Here is a 23,184-nt window from a genome sequence, read left to right on the forward strand (position 1 = left end):
TTCTCCACACTTCCCTCAGTATTTAAGCCCATTGATTGGCATTGTTCTTTACTGCATGGCTACTTTATACTACCTTATAATCTGCCTATGTCATGATCATGTCTCTGAGAGCTGGCCTAATTGTTCACTTCATTCACCTGCCTAACTCTGCCCGGTTTCCAATCACTATTCATCTAATCCACCTGCTTCTGCGTCTTTATTTACGACTCAGTCACAGCTTTCAGGCCCAGATAATCGACTTGGAGATTATTGTTGCTGAATTTAAGTTTGAGATTACTGATGTGATTTTTAGGTGGAGTTCATAGCCCATGCCATAGGTCATGTTCTCGGAGGCCAGTGGTGAGAAAGGTTTTTAGTGTATCATAGAGTTCCTGATTATGTCCTGTCTCTTATCCACTGAGCATGTCCTGTTCCTGTCTTGGCTCAGTAGAGGTAGTGAGTTTTAGTGTACCCTACTTTTCCTGATATCCTGCCTTGTCCTGCCTCTCAACTACTGAGGTTGCCAGCTCCCGTCCCAGCGTTTCTGCCTGAACTGTCTGTTGGACTCTTAGAACCCTGAACCTGCCCGAACTCTCTGTGTACCAGCCTGTTCCTGTTCTGATCGGAACCCCTGACCGGGCTAAGGACTCCTGGATGTCTGAGTCTTCCTGACTGAACTGTCTCCCTGTCCTGCCTCAGATTCCTGCTTGTTCTCTAGAGCTGCAGCATCTGGTTAGCTCTGGGCGGCAACCTCTGCTTCTCTTTGGCAGTCCATCGGCTGGATCCTACCTCGCTCTAAGGAGATGGACTGAACCGTTAAACCAGGTAAGTGACTCACATGGATAATCATCCTCTGTTAAGTTATCATGGTCACTTATATGTGTTTCTCTGTAACCAGAATTGCCAGTGATGGGCGATGACCCGAATCCCCCTGCAGCCAGTGCAGATCCACAGCTCAATTCTGTCAATAAATGCGTTTTAAGCAATCACCGTCTGTCTCGCCTCAAATTCTTGGTCCTACCTTCTGAGTACATTACAGCCTAATCTCCATGTCCATTTCACCTTTTGCAGCTCCAGTAAGTTATCTATTTTTTATTTTTTTTTTGAAAAATGCTGAACTATCAAATTGTACCTACTGATAGATGTATGAGAATGTAAGTAAATGTGTGAAATAAAACAAAGATTAGATAAAATAGCACATCTAGCATTTCATTACCTGATTGTGCATAGTCATATAGAGAAGTTATTATTTTTCAATATGATTTTAAAATTAACTAACATAGTATATTCTGGCTTGAAATAGTTAAACAAAAAAACGGGTAAGATGCATTACCAGTTTTTTTTCTTTTCTATGTAGTTCTTCTGTCACCTATAATTTCCAAAGTAGAAATCAGGGACAAATCTAATTAACCAGAAATGGTTCAAGAGACAAAATCATTGTTCCCTTTTGAAAGCTGTTATTTATCTTTGATGTGGTATCAGGGCATGTTATTTAACATCCCTAATAAGAAAGTGGTACTTAATGAATAAGCATAGAATAAAGCCGGTGATACAAGTAGTTCTGCCTTTTTTTTAAATGCATGAGTAAGATCCTGTATGGTGCTGTCAATAAAACTACTTTAAGATATTTAGACCAAAGTTGCTATAAAAAAAAAGCGTGTTTGAAAGTATTTACCATCTCTGACACAAATAGAAATAAAATAATTATTTGCATTTAATGAGGCACACATGCAGGTAAACATGTTTGGTTCTTTACTTATCCAGGCTTTCAATATTAAAATTCTGTCAATCTTTTCCCCAGTGTTAATTTATCTTATTTCAGTTATATCTATTTTCCACTGTGAAATACTGAAATGCTATTTATGATTTATTTAGGCTGCTCTGTTATTCAGGGGTTTACAGCAAGTCATTACAACTTGCTCATAGCCTTGGCAGCATTTTATACACTGAATACACTGCATTTCCCAATGTTACCAGGATTTGAACCTGGTCCCCCATAATAAGGTGAAATACTTACAGTAAACCATTTCAACATCAAGGACACTACAGTGAAATACAATTTCCTTAAATATTAATGCTCTTTACAAAGATTGAGCACCCAGGTCTGCAACACACTGCTGTAAAATCACTTCGGGAAAGCATCAGAGTGTCAGCAAAGACCAAAATACTGACCGTCGTTAAGAAACCTACTAAATAATGAATTTTTATTCTCCAGTCCTTTCCTCCAACTTCTTTTGAGCAGAGACACCCAGGTATAATACTGAGAGGAATTCATTATATGACTGGTTCAGGCAAAGCATTACATTAGAATGATTATGTAATGTAGAACGGTAAATTGAACAACACTATAGCCATGCATATACCAAGCAGTTTCTGTATGTCTCTAGTGTGTACTAATACACCTATTGATTTTAATCCATTAAGGATGAAAAGATATGTAATTATGAAACAAAACTTTTGAATGGGTTAGAATATGAGTCTCTTTTGTGTGCAATGCATGTGTCATTTTACTGAGAAGAATGGCACAGAGAGATTTTTAAAAGACTTTGTTTTAAGTGTCATGTAGTAAAACCTTTACCCACTCATAAGAAGTAAGATTTATTATTTACATAAAGAAGTGAGTTTAAAGTGACCAGTCCTGCACCTGAAATGCTGAATAATATTTTTTCTTAAGATGTTCTTTGAATACTCTGTTGTTCTCTTTTTAGTCAAACTCAGCTTTTTATATTTTGCAAAGATGTCCATTCTCAAGACTCCACTCTGCTAACAAACTTCTGGCAATAGAAGACAAAAGGAGGAATAAAATCTGAATAATGGTTCTTGGCCAAGAATGGTTAAACTGCTCAGCAATTTCTGTTTAAACTGCAGCTGAGTTGCTCAGTTCCTGCTGCAGTGTTTATGTTCACCCTATTTCCTAAATAAGATCTTCATAAAAGTGAGCTTTATGGTAGGAATTTTCTTTTCTGAACCAAGGAACTGTCTTACTATGCATCACATAGAAAAGAACCAAAGCACTGAAAATTTTTTGAATGCATGCTTCACAATTAGTTGAACAGTTCGCTAACAAATTTTGCTTTATTTGTCAAAAACTATTACTTATTTTGCAAAACTTAAATTCCCTGTTCACATTATATCATGTAATAGGGTGTTGATTATGGAGGACCAATCCCACCATTATTAAAAATGCTTAAAGAAATAAATAAGTGACTCAAATAAAAATGATTTGCGAAATAATGGCTTGGAATTTAAATTAGTAAGCCATCAAATGCAAGAAACTGATAAAAACTAAAGATATATTTAAATACATATATTTTATTTTAACTGTTGATTTTATCTCTATAATTTCAGTTTTTATTTTGAAAATTAATGTTTAGTCTTAGTTTTTTACTCGAATGCTGTATTGTTTGTGCCCTCCTAAATCAGCTAAAACATGTATGAAGGCCATATGAAAAAAAAACTAAATGTTTAAATAGTATTTTCTTTTTGTTTTTCAAAGCAAAGTATTTATTTCTGCTAACAGTCCTCTACTTCTTGCTATTGCCCAGACATTTTAATGTACTTTAATAAACAACATTATTCAGTCATGCAAATCAGTTTGTCTGCCATCAAGGGAAAACAAGACCTATTGCAGGCTATATTTATTTCTGATGGTATAAGCAAATTTCATGAAACAGTAATTAGATTTTCAATAATGAATGAAATGCTTTGGATGAGTAACCTCCGTTAAAGACATGAAGCACTCATGTCTCAACAAACAAATGAGGTAATTGCATACACAGTTGGAAGCAGTGATTGGAAAAACAAGAATAATTCTGTTAGTGTGAGTTTTATTGTCCTTTCCTATGACACAATTATATTGAATGCTTTAGTTATATACTATTAAACTATATATAGGAAATTAACAGCATAGAAATAGGTTAAATAAATAAAACAAGTATGTTCTAATAGAGTTTGAGATGCTAATTATTTAGCTGTGCAGTCCTGCTCAAGAATAGAACATATACTGATTGGGCATTCTTTACATGCATTATTTATTATGTTTATTGTTGTAAGATGATCCTATAGGAATTAACAAAACAATCCATGCTGTAAAATTGTAAACCTGGAAAAGAATATACTCCATGTCTTTAAACACATTGTTTGCTGTCATGCTTTGCTTTCAGTTGACACACATCTTTAAAGATGTAAATAGGCTACAACACCTCAAGATTGATTTTTTTTCTGAAAGATATGCTGTATCTTTTACTGAGGCAGCATGCTGAGAGATTCTGGGAGGGATACAGTATTCTGCCTTCTGTGGATCTGATACATGAAACCATCCGGTTTTCCTGAGCTGCATTTTAATACTTCAGACTTGTACCATTTTCACCACTAATTCTTCCTAGAATTAATAATAATTTTCATTGTAACATATTTCTCATTATATTTCCCATGTATTATATGCTTCATAATGAAAGTAGTGTAATCAAAGCACAAATAGCGAATCAACTAAAGCAAAAATCTATCTATATTTCCCTTACTTGAAGCACACACACACAAATGCAAATAAATTGATTTAATTTGCATTACATATTCCCAGTCATTACACCTCACAGCTTTACAGAAGCTATTTTTAGGTTTTAACCTGCCATAAAACCAGTCTAAGGCATTTTGCCCCATGAAAATGTCCCAATGAATTATCCGAGATTGATAATAAAAACAGCAAAAAAATCAATACAGAGCTCATTACTTTCACATGTACACTGATTTAGCTTGATGCACACTATTAAGGGATGTTCCAATAACATCAGTGAGATGAAAACCAGCAGGAACACTACAATGCTTTTATACAACACGCTACAATAATGTAGTCAGTGACAGATCAGCAAAGCTATCTTCCAGCTCTCCAACTGTTTCCAAGACCTCCCTCTGCACTCTTGGGGACTTATCACTCTCTCATCCTCTCTACAACAAGCCACACAATGCAACGCCGAAGACAGTCAAACAGTTGTAGTGATGTAAAGCTCACCTTCATGATGCTTCCCTCTGTTGTTTCTCCTCTCCCAAACACATGTGCCTCTCTGGGTGTGTGACAACAGTAAAGGAAAGACTGTGTCTACGTCTGCTGATCCTTAGCTCCCCCCTTTTCACCCAGAGTCACTGGGGAGGGGAGTCCTTCCCTCTGCACGGGAAAAACTACAGCGATGCTGTTTGTAAAAGCATGTGTGTGTAAAGAGTCTGAGTAGCTGAGCGAGAAAGAGAGGGAGAGAGAAGCCTCAAAGTCTCTGAAAACTCTGAATCTATCTATCTATCTATCTATCTATCTATCTATCTATCTATCTATCTATCTATCTATCTATCTATCTATCTATCTATCTATCTGTATCTTCTCCTGTCATCTTGTTTCCTTCCTCTCTTCCTTCGAGTGTGTTTTACTTTCCTCCTCTCATCTCACCATATCGAATGTTCATCCAGCTTCTTCTTCTGACTCTCTCTCTCTCTCCATCCTCCCTCCCTCTCCCCTTCTATCCTTCCTGCCTTCCTCCTTCCCTTCCTCTTGTTATCTCACCGCTCTTTTCTCTGTAATAGCAGGCTCACATTTCTCTCTTCACCCCCACAGACCCATAAAGGGGAAGGAATAGAGGGATCGCAGTCCAGCAGTACATCCAGCCTGCTTGTCTTCTCTCACCTTATAGTGCATGTTCATCATAACAACAAAACACAATATAGATATAGTTGACATTTTCCAGAAAGCACTGAGACACAACTTTTGATCACCAAAACTGCATTATATAACTGAAACAAAGAAGCAAAAGGAGACTAAGAGGCTACCTGTTTGACAGTAACATCAATTCCATTGGTTATGGATGTACTGAAACGGTTGCTAAAATGCCACTCCTTTTGCAGAACGTGATGTAAAAGGCTCTCTGAAACTCAACGGAACTTCAGATTTTGACAAATGCAAACCCTGCAGCTCTGTGCTGACTCAGAATGCTCAATAGAAGGTTACTAAACTTTATTGAATCAAGCATCTTTAGGAGGACTGGAGTAAGAAATGTAGAGAAACCGTTACATTTAACTTTAAGGGCTTTTTTATACTATTTAAAAAGCATTTGGTATTTTTTTTTATTTAACATTTAAATGTTTTAGAATACCCTTTGATAAACATCAACATAATTATTTGATAAATAGAAAAATGCTGGCCAAATAAACTTCGTGCTTAATCAAAATAAATAATTAGAATTAGTTCAATGATTTTAAACACTGAAGGTTAAATGAATCTAAGATGCAAAGATAGAAGCAAACATGTAAGGAGAAAAGCCTTTTTTCACTCTAAAACCATTTAAAGTTACACTGAAGGTTGAACTTCACATCTTTGTCCTTCAGCAGTCTAATGGGAACATTGAAGAAAGAAACAGTGAATGTGTGTTTTTTATGGTTTAAAGTAAATGTTGGGTGAGTTTTATGAACCAGAGAGACTCTCACAAAACACTTTTATAGTTAGAGTAACTTTAATGCTTTGGCAATAAAAAAAAAAAAAAAAAAGTAGACAAGTAATTTCTTTACTAATTGTATGCAGGATTAGGCAGGTTACCTCTACAAACTTAAGTATATATTTATGGGAGTTTATGTGTTAGAATAAAAACACTTTGGTCTATCCTCCAGCTCATTCAGTAGGACAGGTTGGCTAAATAGGATGTCTGTCTAACAAAGTCTTCATATGCTAACCTCCAAAGGCATGAACCAGAGGAAGTCCTGGTCTAGAGGGTTTCCTGAACCACCTCACCTGAATCTTGCTCTGTTTTAAGCTCCCCCCCATGACAGAGATCATCATATTGTCTTTCTAAGCCTAAAGAGGAAGCTCACTTTGGTTGCTTGTATCCAGACTCTCATTCTTTCAGTCATGAGCCAAATCTCATAACCATAGGTCAGGGTCATAAGGTTCACAGATCAATCATCCAGAGATGTAAAAAAAATCTATCTGTCCATCTGTTCTACTCTGCCATCCCTGGCGATGAAGTCACCAAGATACTATATGAATATGATATAAAATGATGATCAGAGACTTTCAGAGTTACTTATTATTCTCTGAGCCTCCTTAACTCTAAATAAAACCCATTGCAACTAATTACTTCATTGCCTTGTTGCTTAATTAGTAAATCAAGTTGATTTGTCTTTAAAATAACCTCAGCTGCTCTTGAATAGCATTTAACTTTTTTCATTTTGTTGGGGACGCCAGAGAACAAAAAACAAACTGAAGTCTTCATCTTCAGATAATGAAACAATTGTTCAAGCTTTGAACATTGTATAAGGTTCTATTCAGTGTATAATCCGGTAATTCAATAAACATGGCAGAAACTATCAAGCCCTGACCATTTACCTAAATTAGCAGGAAAGGTTTAATCAGAGAAGAGGAAGAGCGTTTCAGACAATTATGGAGGAGCTGCTTTAGTCCAATGCTCTGAAGGGGAAATCAATTGAAAGGTCAACTACTACATGTAAACAGAGGGAGAGGATTCAAGTTTCAGCTTCCAAGCATTTACAATTCAGTCGTGAAACTCATTCCAAAGAAATTACATAAGCACTCCCATTATGATCCAAAAGACCAATCACATAACCATTGCACAACAAAAGCATCTGACCTGGAATGGGTGCAAGAGGATGGACCTCCATGCTGCTGAAATACATCAGTACTCCAACTAAAGTTTGCTCTTGTGCGAGCCGACAGAAATGACAAAGACTCCTGGATGTGTTTCAAAACGTCTTAAAGAAACTGTGCGAAAGTCCGGTTGTCTTACAATTTATGCCTGTTTGCGTTTACCTGATATAAACTTTACAAATCTGCCTTTTACAAAAACATGGGCAAGAAAGTCCTTGTTCAGACAAAGACAAAATAAGTCCAATGTATAATTTCACAAAAGCCATGTAGTGCAAATACAGCCAATATGGACAAAAGGGCTCTGGTCATAAGAGCCTATACTGAAGTTGTTCTGCCAGCACAACACTGTATGAGGTGAAACATTTGGAATTGCAAAATTGGGGATGCTTTTAATAAAAAATCAGGAACAAAGAAGCAAAGCAAAGTTGAACATCAGCCATTATTGAAACAAGGTTGCATAATCTTCGAGAATAGTTGCCTGTTAGCAGACCTGGATTATCCTAATGTTGTAAAGTTCAGCGCAGGATTTGCTTCTATAACTCAGAGAAAGCTGCTCCAGACATCTAGATTAATTTTTAGTTACAAAGACATTTCAAATAGCTGACTCATGTTTTGCTGCTGATAACTTAAAATAGAAGCAACTATACGTGCTGAATTATCTTCCCATTCCCTTTCACCTTCTTTGCTGTGACACCATCTGTCTTTGAAGTGTCAATGAGCCTAGAAATGGCAAACATAAATCTCAAAGGCAGGATACCCTAACCTGTTTCTGCTTATCTTTTATATGAAGAGCTCTATGCAGAGCCTGAGGCTGAGTAATTCGTTTTTTTTTTTTTTCAGCCATTTGTAAATGTCTCTAAAGTTTCTGAATGCTCCACATCACAGGATATGGTCAAAGAGACAATTGCACATGAAGCACTGTCACCATACACATAAAAGGACACATTCTGTGGCTGAGACTTTTGGTTTTATATTTCACTTGAAAATGGTTACTTTCTCACTGCTTACAGGACATGTCTGTGTTTGACCCCGTCTCCTGTGGACAGCTTGCTGTGTTGTTCGAGTCATTTCACTGCAAGCCTTTGCAGTTGAGCTCCGGACTTTCTTTTTGCCATGCTCTCTGGCAGATGGTTATGGGGTCCTCAGATGCTACACTTCTTGGAAAGGTCAGTGCTGGCTTCAGCCAAACAGCGTGAGAGAGGTGTGTGGGAGTGTGTGCTCTGGCCGTTTGTCTTTCTGCACTCTGTTTGCATGTTTTTTGGAGGACACAAATCCAGAGATGGTTCACAGCTTTAAAACCCAAGCTAAAAAGATGCTGAAGATAGAGTTTAAAGATCAGTGAGTACTTTATTACAACATAAAAGTTAAAAAGATAATTTGTTTTTACAGTTCAGAACATGACTTAATGGATTCATTCTTATTACCTAATTAATGAAACCCACACATTAGCCCAGTAATGCTTTTTGTGAAGTTTCACCAATAATTTGACTCAGCATGATGTCCAGAGCAAAGACATACACAACAAGAATCAAAATCAGCTCTAATTACCGGTTTTTGCAAAAACAGAGTGGTGAGCAATCAAAAGGAAACTTTAAAGCCAATTAGCCCCTAATGGATATTGGAGCTAATGTATAGAGGCTCTGACAGTGCCTTGCTTTAATCCTCACATTCTTAATGGAGCCATGATACACATGTAATGGGATCAGATGAGTGCATTACAACTAGTTAACTGGAGAGCCTCTTCTGCCTGCAAATGAATTTGATAGATTATGCAAGTGCTCCCTCTGCTGGTCGATGACCTTGAGTGTCCAGAAAGGCGCCTTTTTAAATAAAATGTATTATTATTATTATTATTATTATTATTATTATTATTATTATTATTATTATTATTATTATTATTATTATTATTATTATTATTATTATTATTATTATTATTATTATCAGCAGCTACAAAGATCTGTGATTTAATTTTTGTATGAAAGAATTAAGATTTTGCACCCTTGTAAAGGTGAGAATGAGAACACATATAAAATCCTGTTTCAACACATATGTAAAGAAAAGACCAAACTGCAATAATGAAGAAACTACATGGTGCCTTAAAGCTACATGGTGGAAATTCATGGTAAAATCTCCCACAAAGTTTAATCTATCATCCAATAGTGGTGAAAGGATCCTTCTAACGAACTATTAGTTGTCTGCTTCACAAATCACCCTTTCTGAGGATTGACCAGAGGAAATCCACTGTTGAAAGATAATCCCACAACAGGCGAGGCAGACAGAGAACACAGAAAACACTTGGAATTAGGTATTTGTTGAAACAGCAAAAGAAAAACTCCTATTGTCATTGTTCTACCCTCTGTGGACTTTGTGGTTCTGTTTAAGCTTATTTTTGAGTTTTCTGTTGCATTTTGATTTATTTCATTCTGTGTTTTCTTGGTCATTTGCTTATTTTCCATTTAGTGTCATTCCAGTTGTTTTCTAGTAGTATTTAGGCAGTATTGTTTTATTTGAGTTACTTTCTGTTGCCACCTTGTGTCAGTCTCCTTTCCACTAGCTCCCTACTAGTTACATCTATCCACATCTACTCCCTATCTGCTAAATAGCCCATTCTTTGTTCTGTCCCCGATATAATTTATACACCTCCCATGCAGTTCATGATTGCTGGATCCTCAACATTATTTGTTTATTCCTACCTAGTGTATCCTAGTTTTTTTTGGTCCTTGAGTTTTCTTGTCTATCAGTTCTGGACTATGGATTTTGTATTTCTTTATTACATTTTGCAAGTAATCATATCTGCCTTTTCTACTCTACATTTGGGTACACTACAACATTCACCAACCCTGACACCTTTGGCCTGCATCTCCAGAGTAAAACAAGGCGAAGGTGACATCATTGTGTGAATGTTCCAGTCTGTCCAGACCTTAACCTAACTAACCTAACCTAACCTGAATGAAACTCCATTGCAGGAATTAAAAATGACTGGTTTTGGAGACTCTTTATCTAATCTGTGCTACAGTAGAGTGACAGTGGATTAAGCCAGGCTGTTAAGGATCCAAACAACCCAAGCTTCTGTTAAGCTGGAACTGAATACACTCTGGAGGACAGAGAAAGAAAGCAATTAATCTCCCTGTCCAGTTAAAACCTTCTACTTATATCTCCTTAGATTTCTGATTTGAACAATAGAAGCAAAGCTTACATGCAATCAACCTCTATCAAATGGTCAGTAGAAAATATTGTTAAATGTTAACCACGTGTTTCCTATTTGATTTGATCAGTCTTCCATTCTTCATTTCATTCCTTTCAAATAGAGAGCATCTGCTTTAACATAACAAGAAAAGCTTTTAATTAAAGCAACTCTAAATACTGTGAGGAAACTGTGAGTCAGCTGAAACTTTTGAAAGATCAAAACATCATTATTAGAAAGCTGCTTGCTGCTGAACAGCTGAGAAACCATTACAGCACAAAGATAAAGGTGACTCATTTCTCCTGCTAATGACTGTCTGATAAAATTCACCGACTACAGATAAGAGGGTGAAAAAGTCTGAAACTAAATGTCTGGAACTGCAAAAACTGGACCTTTGCTGCTGTGAATGTGGACACAGTGCTAGAGGTGTTTATGAACTATCATAGCTGAACGGCAGAGATTTAGATTGTAAGAAATAGGTAGAGAAAATGGCAGGGGCTGAAAGACTGTCTTTATGTTCCTCATTTGTCTGTCAATTGTAAGCACTTTTAAACATAAGGATAAGTCTCTACTGGGTTTGTTAGCATTCTGGATTTTTATACATAGAATAGAAAAGAAGGGATGTTTGAAAAACAATTTTTCCCTCTTAATTTATGCTTATTTAAAGTTAAAAGAGTCAGTCCATTTCAAACATCTATAAACATCCTAACAATATCTCTAAGTCTAAGCTTAGCCATCCAACTAAGATTTTGCTGCTCCAACAAAAAATACACACAGAGACAGAAAGGAAGGTGAGAATGGAGAGGGGATAAGAATTAAAAGAGAAAGATGAAAGGAGTGGATAAAAAGAGAGAAAATAAAAAAACAAAAATAAAAAAACAGAATACCTACAGTCTGCTTCTTCACCTGTGTGTGACGAAAGGGAAAGAAAACCGGGAACATAACAACAGTGAAAAGAAGACAACAGACAACCAAGGTAAATATAATACCTTCCAGAGCAGAGGGTTAGATATCCCTTAGATATCCAGTCAGTATATGTGTGGGAAGAAATATCTATAGCGATAACACAATATTACTCAGGTTTTTTATGTCTGTGGCTGCAAATAGTATTTAGTATCAGTGTGTAAACGTGAGCACTTGGAACCAAACAACTGTGGTATGTACGTATGTATGAGCATACTCATGTATGAATGTTTTCTAAGCTTCCTCAGACAGAAAATATGCTCAGTAGCAGGTGTGGGCAGCCCCAGACTTGCCCCACAGGGCCCTGGAACAAGAAAGAGGCAACACGAGCCCCAGATATTCAAAGGCACCCGAGATCACACAAGCAGGACAGACATAAGGATGGCCGCACCACCCAGAGAAGGGCATACGAGAGCAAGTGGTGCCCGAAACCCAGAGGGGCCGAACCCTAAACTGGCCCTGTCCCAAAGGGGCCCAACCTCATAGGCGATAGAGCTTAGGTCCCACGGGGCCACAGCAGCAAGCCCATGAGTTCTGCCAGTGGCTGGTGATGCTCCAAGTGGACCAGAATAAGAACACAGGGGTCTGAGGGCTGAGGAAGCACCACCCCCAAGCGGGAACCCCACAGCAGGAGGCTCAGGCATGGCCCTGTAGCCATCAGGTATGTGATAAAAAGCCCCTCCAGGGTTTGCCCCACAAACTGCACATCCACCCCCACAGACACAAGAGCAGATAGCCAACCCGCCAAAGTGCTCATCCTGCCACGAGCCAGTCACAGCCATTCCAGACCTCCACATTTATACGAACATCTCACACATATGGCCACCAGGCAATCACAACACGCGCAGTCTGCAACCCTAGTCCAAATACGGCACACCAGCCACCCGAGTCTAACTGGGATACTGGGATCTCCCAGGGAGCCTCTCTCCTGCTGACCCCAATAGTGTCATGAAGCTCATAACTTGGAATCCAGATTTCAGGTTAGACAGACAGAGGGATAATTTAAAGCGTTTTATCAGAACATGGATTACTGAAGCAGGGTGTGGATCTGCAGCAACTGTGGCAGGGCACTTGCCATCACTGGAAACTCTGGTTTGAGAAAAACACAGGTAAGTGACCATGATACTCTGATGGAGAATGATTATCCATGTGAGTCATTTACCTGGTTTTACACTTCAGTCCACCTCCATAGAACGCGGTAGGATCCAGCTGGAGGGCTGATTAGATTCGGCTGGCACTGCCCAGAGTGAACCAGATGCTGCAGCCCTGGAGGGCAAGTATGAGTCAGAGCAAGGTCAGGAAAATAGATCAGCACAGGAAGGCTCAGAGGCTCAGGAGCCCGTAGCCCAGGAGTCCAACAGAGAGTTCAGGCAGAACATTTAGATAGGAACAGGCAAGCTCAGTAGTTAAGAGGCAGAACATGGCAGGATATCAGGAATACTACTGTACGTTAAAAACCTGCTCTCTCCACTGAGTCAAGACAGGAACAGGGCACGCCCAACCATTGACTTTGTAGTTTAAGTTTAATTTTACCAACTCCAGCAGCTGCTGCTTGAACAGTGCATCCCAAGCATCAGATGCTCAGAAGCTCATAAGGTGCTGCTTAAGGTGTTCAGACGAGCTGGTCCTGCTGCTCATGATGCGCTGCAGGACCTTTTGCTGCACCGTGATGCACATCAACCATTGACTATGCAGGTAAAGTAGCTGCTTCTGCTGCCTCTAACTTGTGCAGTCTGAACGTAGCATAAGGTATTAGCCAGTAAACAGACAATCTGACAGATCCTTACATGCCTGCTTTCTAAGCAGATATCAGACTGTGCAAAACCCGTCTTAAACATCAGTTGGCTTTTATAATGTACTATGTGAGCGATTTTGTATTGAATTCGTTTTGAATATCTGGTCATGTTAAAAGTTTTCAGAGAGATTATACCAAATATACCATTATACCAAAAATCTTGATCAAGGCTAACTGAAAATTTCATTTTCCCATCCCATTTTCCAATGGAAAGGATACATTTTGGATAAACTCCTATATATTTTGAATAGTGATATGAAGGATTAATGTTTAGTAAAAGCTTTAGATTTTGTGTCATTTGTAAACTTACTTGATTAATCTTATATCAGTCTTTTATTATAAATAAATCTGTTGTTTTTTTAATTCGCATGCTCACATATATTTTTTTTTACTTCAAATAAATTACAATTTAATTATCTTCCTAATACAATCAGGAAACCTTACAATACCGGTAGTTTTTTTTTTTTTTTTTTTTTTTTTTTTTTTTTTTTTTTTTTTTTTATGATATCATGGTTGTTAAAGATGCGCATTTTAAGAAACTCCCACAAAGCATCAAAGATGAGTTAATGTTGAGATCTTTAAAAAATAATTATATGCCTTTTAATCTTTACGTTAAGGAATGGAAGACCTGCAACACTAATGTTAGTTGATAGAGTGTTCTACATCTAACCAGGACTTATCTTGTAGACTGTTTTTAGGCATTTACAGATGTATTGTAGCCTATTTGCTCAGAAGTAATGATAAAAGTTGGGTAAATCTAATCCTCATTTGTTGTCTGTAGAGTTTTTAAGCTAAAATGTGGGGGTTTGTATTTCCAGACAGTTTGGTAATGGAAGAATGTATAGATTCAAACCATTTTGGGGTTTGTTTGCTTGGAATAATTGAAAACAGGTTAGTTCATTTTTGCCAGAACCATCATTTTTATTGAAGCAGCCCTACTGTACCAATGAGTGATATCGGTAGAGATTTGCATCTAGCAAGATTGTTTTCACTTTTTTTAGTAGTGGGATGTGGTCTGTTTTTATAAAATAAACTAGTTTCAGAGAGATGTTGATGCCTAAATATTTTAGATTCCCTAATCACAGTTTTACATTAGGAATTTTGGAATTTACATTTTAATAGGCAGAACTGTGGATTTTAAGTAAATTAAGATTCTTATTGAGAAAGATTCTAACAATTTAATTACTCAAGAGAGCTAGGTTTTGAGTGCTGGATAAAGATTAATGCATCATCTACATAGAGACAGATTTTATGTTATGTTCCTGCATTTAATACCTTTAATATCATTTCTTCAATAAAGGTAGCAAATTGTGAGGGAGATAGCGAGCATCCTTGCCTAGTAAAAAATATTTTGTTCTTACCTGCAAGAAATACAAAAGAAACTTCTCTTTACTAAACAGAAATACAATGAGGCAGGGGGAAAATCCCTAAAGCTCCTAGCATTTAAACTATGAAAACAACAAGCTGATAGAACTATTCAAAAAATACAGAATATCCATACATATAGGGTTGAAACAAGCTTGGCAAAGATTCATAAATGCTTTGGAGAGTACTTCCAAATCCTATACTCCCAACCCAAATGGAATAATGAACAGCCGAGCAAAACAAACAATTAATATCAGAGATAACTGAAGCAGAACTAAGATCGGTGATTAGAAAGTTGAAAGGAGGGAAATCTCCAGGAACGGATGGGTTTACCTCCGAGTGGTACAGAGAAATGCAAGATCTACCAGTCCCTGTTTTATTAAGAGTTTTCAACAACGTTCTGGAAAAGAAAATAATTCCTCCTTGGAGAGATGCAGTTATTTCGTTAATCCCCAAGGAGGGAAAGGATAAGTTGGACTGCAGAAACTACTGCCCAATAAGCCTGCTTAATATTGATTATAAATTATTTACTGCGATAATTGCTCAGAGATTAGAAAACATCTTGCCTGAGATAACTCAGAAGGACCAAACAGGTTTTATCAAACAGAGACAGACACAGGACAACATCAGAAAAATGTTGCACATCTTAAATCATGTAGTTCAACAAAAAATAGAGACCCTTGTACTGAGTCTGGATGCAGAGAAGGCTTTTGACTCAGTTAGATGCTCCTTTCTCTACAAAGTTATGTCCAGGTTTGGGTTCCACCAGAACATAATTGATGTAATTTCATCTCTATACAATAAACCAACGGCTAGGATAAAAATCAATGGAGACCTATCTGACCCCTTTGTTTTGGAAAGGGGTACGAGGCAGGGATGCTGTATTTCGCCGCTTCTTTTTGCCCTCTTCATAGAGCCGTTAAGTCAATGGATAAGACAGAGAACAGACATAGCTGGGGTTTGCATGGCATCTGGGGAACAGAAGCTTTCATTGTTTGCAGATGATTTATTGCTAACCATAACAAATCCATCTCAAACTCTACCTGTACTTATGGGAGCAGTCGAGGAATATGGCTTGCTCTCGGGTTACAAGATAAACGTCACCAAGACTCAGGCTCTAACAATAAACTATAACCCACATCAATATTAGGAACCTGTACAGTTGGAATTGGGAGGCAGATTCCATAAAATATTTACATTGCCCAAGGACTTTTCTAGGATTTTTGATGTGAACTATGGGCCTCTAATCTCAAACCTGAAATCAGACATACAGAGATGGAACCTGACCCTTTTCTCAAGTGTATACTCCAGAGTGGAGTCGGTCAGAATGAACATTCTCCCACGCTTCCTTTATCTATTCCAATGTTTACCTATCCAGATATCAGAAAGACGTTTTATAGAATGGGAAAGAATGATATCTCAGTATATTTGACAGGAAAAAAAAAGGCAAGGGTGAGATATAGGACGCTGCAATTAAAGAAAGAGAAAGTGGACTGGGTCTTCCCAATTTGCAAGTTTATTACCTTGCAGCTCAGTTAAGACCAGTGTCCATCATACGATGCAAGGTGGAAAGATATGGAAGGTAGAACAGTGGAGGGAATACCCCTAATATCAGTATTAATGAATACGGAATTACAAGATGGGCTGAATATACCACATGGTTCAATGTTACACACAATGCTGGATTCCTGGAGAAAGGTGATTAAAATCTGTAAATTGGGCAACCAGATAAAAATACTCAGATGGTGTGCCTTTGACTCTGCTTTTAAACCGAATAAGATGGATGGGAGATTAAGAGGATGGATCCAAAAAGGAATAACCACCTACTATACATTTACCAAGAAGGGGGTGTTTCAGAGTTCTGAGGAGCTTCAGAGATCTAATGGGCTAGAGAGGGATGACTTCTTCAGATATTTACAAGTGAGGGCCTATTTCAATCAAAACATACGTGACGATTGGGAAATAGCCAAACCAAAATTGGTTGATATGTTTTTGTCCTTGTTGAGGTCAGGTTCATGCAAGAAACATGTTTCCATACTTTAAAATGCTATCTATCTTCTACACAAGGTGATACGATCTACATAAGGAACAAGTGGGAAAAAGAAGGAAACTTATCTATCTCTACTGAAGTCTGGGAACAGATTAATAAACTGCACTGGATGACTTCGAGCTCCAACACATGGAGACGGTTCTGTTGGAAAAACTCTGTTCGACATTTTGTAACTCCAGCTCAGAAAAAACATTGTGGCAGCGGAGACGCCTGTTGGAGACTCTGTGGAACAAAAGGAGCAAATCACCACCACATCTTTTGGGGATGTCCGATGATTAAAGATTTTTGGGAGCAAACATGTTCCCAAGTAAACAACATCTTTACTAAAAATCTCCCGTGTAAATGTGAAATTCTGTACTTAGGAAACATTCCATTTGACAACTGGACTCTTTAAGATAAAAAAACTGCTGTTAATGCGGCTGGCCGCAAGTAAAAAGACAATCACCAGAAAATGGTTAAAACCTGAACCACCTACAGTTGAGGACTGGTTTAGCATAGTGCAGGACATTTACATGCTGGAGAAGCTAACTTTTTCTGTCCAAGGACGTAGGGAATCATTTTTCAGGATCTGGTCTAAGTGGACAAACTATGTAAAATCAGTAATCCCTGTGATCTAAACTTGTCTGATCACATGCAAATACAGTTGTGCTGTGTATTGTACCCTATTGGCAGGCTTATGTCCTGGATTGTGCTTTTCCCCAAATATAAAGAAAACTTGAATCAGACCTCATGTTCCCACTCGCACGCTTTTCAGTTATAGATGTTTGGTTATTATACAAAAACTCTGGATCGGCTTATGTTGTTTTTTTTCCATATTTCCACTGTGGTGGAAGGTTGAATGTACAAAGTAATTGTAACCTGCCTTTCCAAATAAAAAAATAAAAAAATACTTTGTTCTTGAATGACTTGATCATAGAGACCAAGAACATTTTAGCCTGCATGGACTAGAATCCCAGGTGGGCTGTAAAATTCTCCATCCCAATTTTCTTTTTAAACCAGAAGTGCATACAATGATTAATAAGAGCTGTAATCTGAAAGACAAATAAATCTTTCAGATAAATGGTGCATTTCCTCATAAACTTCCCCCAATAAACAAATAGAGTCAGAACTATATAAATTGAATGAATCAAACCTCACATTAGTTAGACTCAGGGGGAATCTCCTCACTGCCCAATAAAGTTTAACCATCATTACAGCCGACTTAGACCATCCATCACCTCTGCTGCCATTCAAGTGAAGATGCAATCAGCCTCTCTACTCTGAACTGTCAGTGCCTAAAACTCTTCAGGGAGATTTCACTGTCTATCTAACTGATGCAAAGTTAGCCTTCTAGCCCGCATGTCAGCAAGTGATCATCCTCCTTTATGCCATCATTACTCATCCAGTCGCTACAGCAGAAGAAATTGGAGGCTGTAATGTATTTAAATGGGTGCTGTGGAAAACTGAATTCATGAATGTGAAAAAGGAGAACTTAGATATAAAAGTCCAGAACAGTGTTAACTGATCCACTCAACAATTACAATGTTCCCTAATGTACCATTAAATGTGCATAGTTCCAGGAAAAGTCATTTCAGTACTATGAGATGTGCAACCGAAAGAAATGTCAACATGCTTGTGAAAGTGGAGTGTAAAATGAAGATTAAAGCTGAACAACATGATGAGCGAAAGTGCTTCCATTTTGCATTGCTAAAATACATCTAAAAACTAAAAATTTAGCTCAATGCATGTAGCACTGTGTGTAAAACGTAGCGTTTCATCCAGTTTTAGCCCTACTTAAAAATAAGTCCACGGTACACCACAAAAAGGAGGAGGGCCTCTAGGGAAGATATCAAAAATGACTTCATATTTCTTAGCAAAAGATCATTAGGTTTATTTTCTTACTTCAGTTCATAACAATGCTCTGCTTGAATAGCTCTGTTCTTTGAGCAGTTTAACAGTGTCAGATTTTAACAAAATGTTTTGAAGTTCAGCAGTATAACAATGTACAGGAGCCTTCATTTTAACACGTCTTACATATACTTTTTAAAGTATTATTAGTATAAGTTTTTGTTGAGGACACTAAAATAAAATCTGATCTATGAAAAAAAATTAATTCAATTCCGTTTATTTATATAGTACCAATTCACAACACACGTCTTCTCAAGGCACTTTACACACCAGATCATAAAGTCAAATCGGTTCAAAGTTTTTTATCTAACCAGTCGCTTGACTCGAAGGAGATTCCTCACACTAAGCATGCTTGTAGTAACAGTGGAGAGGAAAAACTCCTTTTTAACAGGAAGAAACCTCCAGCAGAACCAGGCTCAGTGTGAGCGGCCATCTGCCGAGGCTGACTGAGGTTCAAGAAACTGATGTAGAGGCTTATATTAAAGATAAAAGACACTGCATGAAAATTTTCGAAGCAAGAAATAAAATATGGTCGATCATCCACAATTTTTTTAAACAGTCACAGGAAAAGAAAGCAAACCTCACTTCAGCTACATGACAACTTACTGGTGAGAGAGTCCTGTTAATGGCTCTCCTATTCCAGTGTTGGACAATAGTGCTCTGTGATCAAAGGGGGTGCTATATGTATTTCACAACAGACTTCTTTAGGTTTAGGTATTAGTTTTGTGAACTGAGGTTTAGGCATGACTCCTGTCATGTTAAGGCTAGCAGACAGCATAGTGAGGAGAATCTGCCACTGCATGCTTTTGAGTCACATTATCTGATGTAGCACAGAATATGGTCTAATACCAGGATTACAAGAGCAACTGATTACAACTTGCAGACTTGCTTAAAGGTGAGGCAAAGCAGCTTCTTTCAAAGCAGGCTGGACACGGGGCTTTGATGTTGTAAACCAGATGTCCTGTTTGGGCTCATTACAACTCATGATGTTTAAAGATCAGCGCTCTGTGTTGTGTCTTCTAGCTCATTTCATGCTGCAATTTGGACACATTCGGTGTGGTCAATTTGGCAATACCACCTAAAATGTATGATGATTTCTCAAAATAAAAGTTTCACTGTAAATATGAATAAATAGTAACCTACAAAAAAAGAAAGAAAAAACCAAGGTAAAGAGAATGAAAATTAGTTAAACCTTTATGTATGGCTCCCTCGTAGTTTTAATTTAATAGGAGATCCATTCTATACAAGCACCATTTGTTTTTCAAAACTGCATTTACTTTCAAAGGCAAACAATCTCAATTTAAGACTAAGTGGCTTAAATAACAGTAAATAACAGTAGATGCCCTATACAGCATCTCAATCAAAATTCTAACAATTCCTTCGAAAACATAAATTGAAGCACATATCTTCATTAATTTTGGAAACAGGCATTTAATTGTTATGTTAATGAAAACCTAAATTGTAAAAGTAATGAAATGGGATTTTAAAATATACATAAAAACTTAAAGAGAGATTATTCCAGTTTTATTATACCCTGTTTGCTAAATCTCTGGATTGGATTATGTTAAAATAAACCCTCTGAGTTCTTTGTCTATACTAAGGTACCTCTTCATCCAAATCCTCATCAGTTTTCTCTCTTCCTCTTCTACTCGTTTACAATTTCTCTCAGTAGATTAACTCCTACTCTTCAATTGAAAGTACAGTACAGCATGTTCAGTGTCTCATCAGAAGACAATTGATTTAATCATCTTGTTTTTCTTGGTTATTCTGTCAAATCTAATCTGTCAGATGTTGCTAACATCCAGCAACCATCATAGTTTGTAGCCAAGCCTTTCCAAGCAGCTTTAGAATATTTTTTATTATAGGACCAGCATCTCAAAACCAGACTCAAAACTCTCAGTCTTAATATCACGAGAACAGCAGGTGGTTATAAAGACAGTTCAGTAAGAGTCAGACATTTTACATCTGGGATGGTAGGGTAGCTTGAAGAAGATTTTTTATCTTCTTTGCGTCTGAATAAACTGCTTGGTATGTAAACATATTTTAAAGGTTGTTGCGGAGACTTGTTCAAATATAGGTGGCAAATACATAAAACCATAACACCAAAATATGTTTTTAAAAATATTTTTGGTCATGACTTAAAGGTACCAAACATTTCAGCACATTTCAAGTTTTAATGGAGGCTGTTCTACAGCTCAGGGGCAAAGAAACAAAAAGCTCCCTTCAGTCAATGAATAAATAAGGAGTCTACTTGGTTCACACTTGAAAACCAACTCAGAAATTTCAACCAAAGACCATTTACTTTATTGACGAATAGCAGTTTTTTTTTTTTTTACATCTGCTATCTCACAAAACGGGAGAAAGTATTGAGTGATTTTAAGAACTGGTATTATATATATAGTAATCCTTCCAAAAATATGAGCAATTATTTCAGTGGCAGCAAGTTGGGGTTTGTCCACTCTAAACTGTGTTAAACAATGTGCATGCTGTATATTTTCATGGTGCATATAATGTGAAAAAAGATAATATTATGTTTTCAAAGCTGCTGCAAGGGTCGTTGATCTAACATTTGTAAGCAAAAACTTAAGACTAAAACTAGATTTTTTAACTTGTGTGTGCATGCAAGTCTGCAGAACGGAGACAGGATGCCTCATCCCAGTTGATTATGCAGACAGAGCTGGAAACAGCTCTCAGGACCTGATGCTGTTTGCCTTCAGCATCAAATATTCAGCACACAGCTTTTCTACGCTGTTCCCTGATGCCGAAACTCTTCACTTAAAAGCCTTGCATTGAATGCTGATAATATTTACCTGCAGGCAAAGAGCCTCCAGCAGAGCCTCTACCTTTTTTCAACTAATGAACAAAAGCCTAACAATAAAGAACAAGATTTCAGGACATTTGCATGAGGAAATTTGTAACATAGTGAAAAATGTTTAGGTTTGATAATTGTTTTAATTTGGGGAAAGAAAACACATGACTAATATGCATCATAATATTCCCATTTTCAGGTGTAATGTAATGTAATGTAAAATGTAATGTAAAAAGTATGTAAAAGAAAAAAACCTCCATAAATAAGTATGTATGAAACTGAAAAAAAAAATCTATATATAATTTCAATATAATGAACATTTACACAAAGTCTGTAAAGATTTTTGTGGATAAATCTTAATAAAATTGTGCTTGTGCTTTACCCCCATTTCACCTCTCTGCAGGTGGTAGCAAGGAGGAAATCTAACAAAGAAACCATCTCTGTTGGACAATGTCTACCATCCTATTAGTGAAGCAGTTCCTGAAAACAAGTCCTCATTCAATGACACCCTAGGCACACTACAGCGTTATCACAGATCCTTCCCTCCAACAGCTGTTAGGCTTTATCAGCAGCTGCACCACTCTATCTATTGATCTTCTGCTCCATTCCCCCCTCACTCATGAACATGCCTCCTAGATATCTGAACTTCTCCTCTCCTCTGACCTGAAGGGGACAAACCACCTTTTTCCGGTCAAGAACCATGCCCTCCGGGTTGGAGGAGCTGATTGTCATTGCCGTTGCATTCTGTAGGTCTTCTATCTTCTGGTCCCTGAAACAGATTCCCACCTACCCTTGGCTGCAACTGGAAATCCATTCCATAAAGGTTACGGACTTGACAGGTGACGTAGGGCCGTTTGGTATATGGATGGTTTGCCAGAATCACTTTCAAAGCACGGTACTCAATCACGCGATTCATCAATTCATCTGAGTATGCCATTTTGAAAAACTGTACTGTAGTTTTCTCCTACTTTAGACTTTTCTCCAGGTTTTTAATTCAAGATTTCCCTTACCTAATTTCACCCATCTTTTCAGCAAAACCGATCAACTTCCATTTGCCAGCTGAAGAAAAAAACATCCTCATATTAAGATGCTGCTCCTACAAAACACTCTAAATATATATACAATATAAATACATTTAAATAGAGTTGATAGGTTAAGTTCAGGTGCAACTGTATTCTCCAGAAGATTATACCCCCCACCCAGAAATCTTCAGTTGTGATACAACTGTTTTATACACTCACCGGCCACTTTATTAGGTACCCCATTCTAGTAACGGGTTGGACCCCCTTTTGCCTTCAGAACTGCCTCAATTCTTTGTGGCATAGATTCAACAAGGTGCTGGAAGCATTCCCCAGGGAATTTGGTCCATATTGACATGATGGCATCACACAGTTGCCGCAGATTTGTTGGCTGCACATCCATGATGCGAATCTCCCATTCCACCACATCCCAAAGATGCTCTATTGGATTGAGATCTGGTGACTGTGGGGGCCATTTGAGTACAGTGAACTCA

The 23,184-nt window shown here is 37.5% G+C and overlaps 1 protein-coding gene across 2 annotated transcripts in view; it reads right to left on the reverse strand.

Annotated features, from left to right (window-relative positions):
• Positions 1-23,184, reverse strand: part of LOC107089896 (inactive phospholipase D5-like) — an 86,232-nt gene that overhangs the window by 61,139 nt on the left and 1,909 nt on the right. The window contains exon 1 of one of the 2 annotated variants that reach the window (XM_015382928.1): positions 4,988-5,341. The exons of the other annotated variant lie outside the window; for it this stretch is intronic. Coding sequence (XP_015238414.1) covers positions 4,988-4,993 — 6 coding nt within the window. The 5' untranslated portion in view covers positions 4,994-5,341. Of the gene's footprint in view, positions 1-4,987; positions 5,342-23,184 lie in introns of those variants that run through there. 2 annotated transcript variants of the gene reach the window in all.

The sequence above is a fragment of the Cyprinodon variegatus genome, unplaced genomic scaffold, assembly GCF_000732505.1.
Source record: "Cyprinodon variegatus isolate N-32 unplaced genomic scaffold, C_variegatus-1.0 Scaffold270, whole genome shotgun sequence".
NCBI lineage: Eukaryota > Metazoa > Chordata > Actinopteri > Cyprinodontiformes > Cyprinodontidae > Cyprinodon > Cyprinodon variegatus.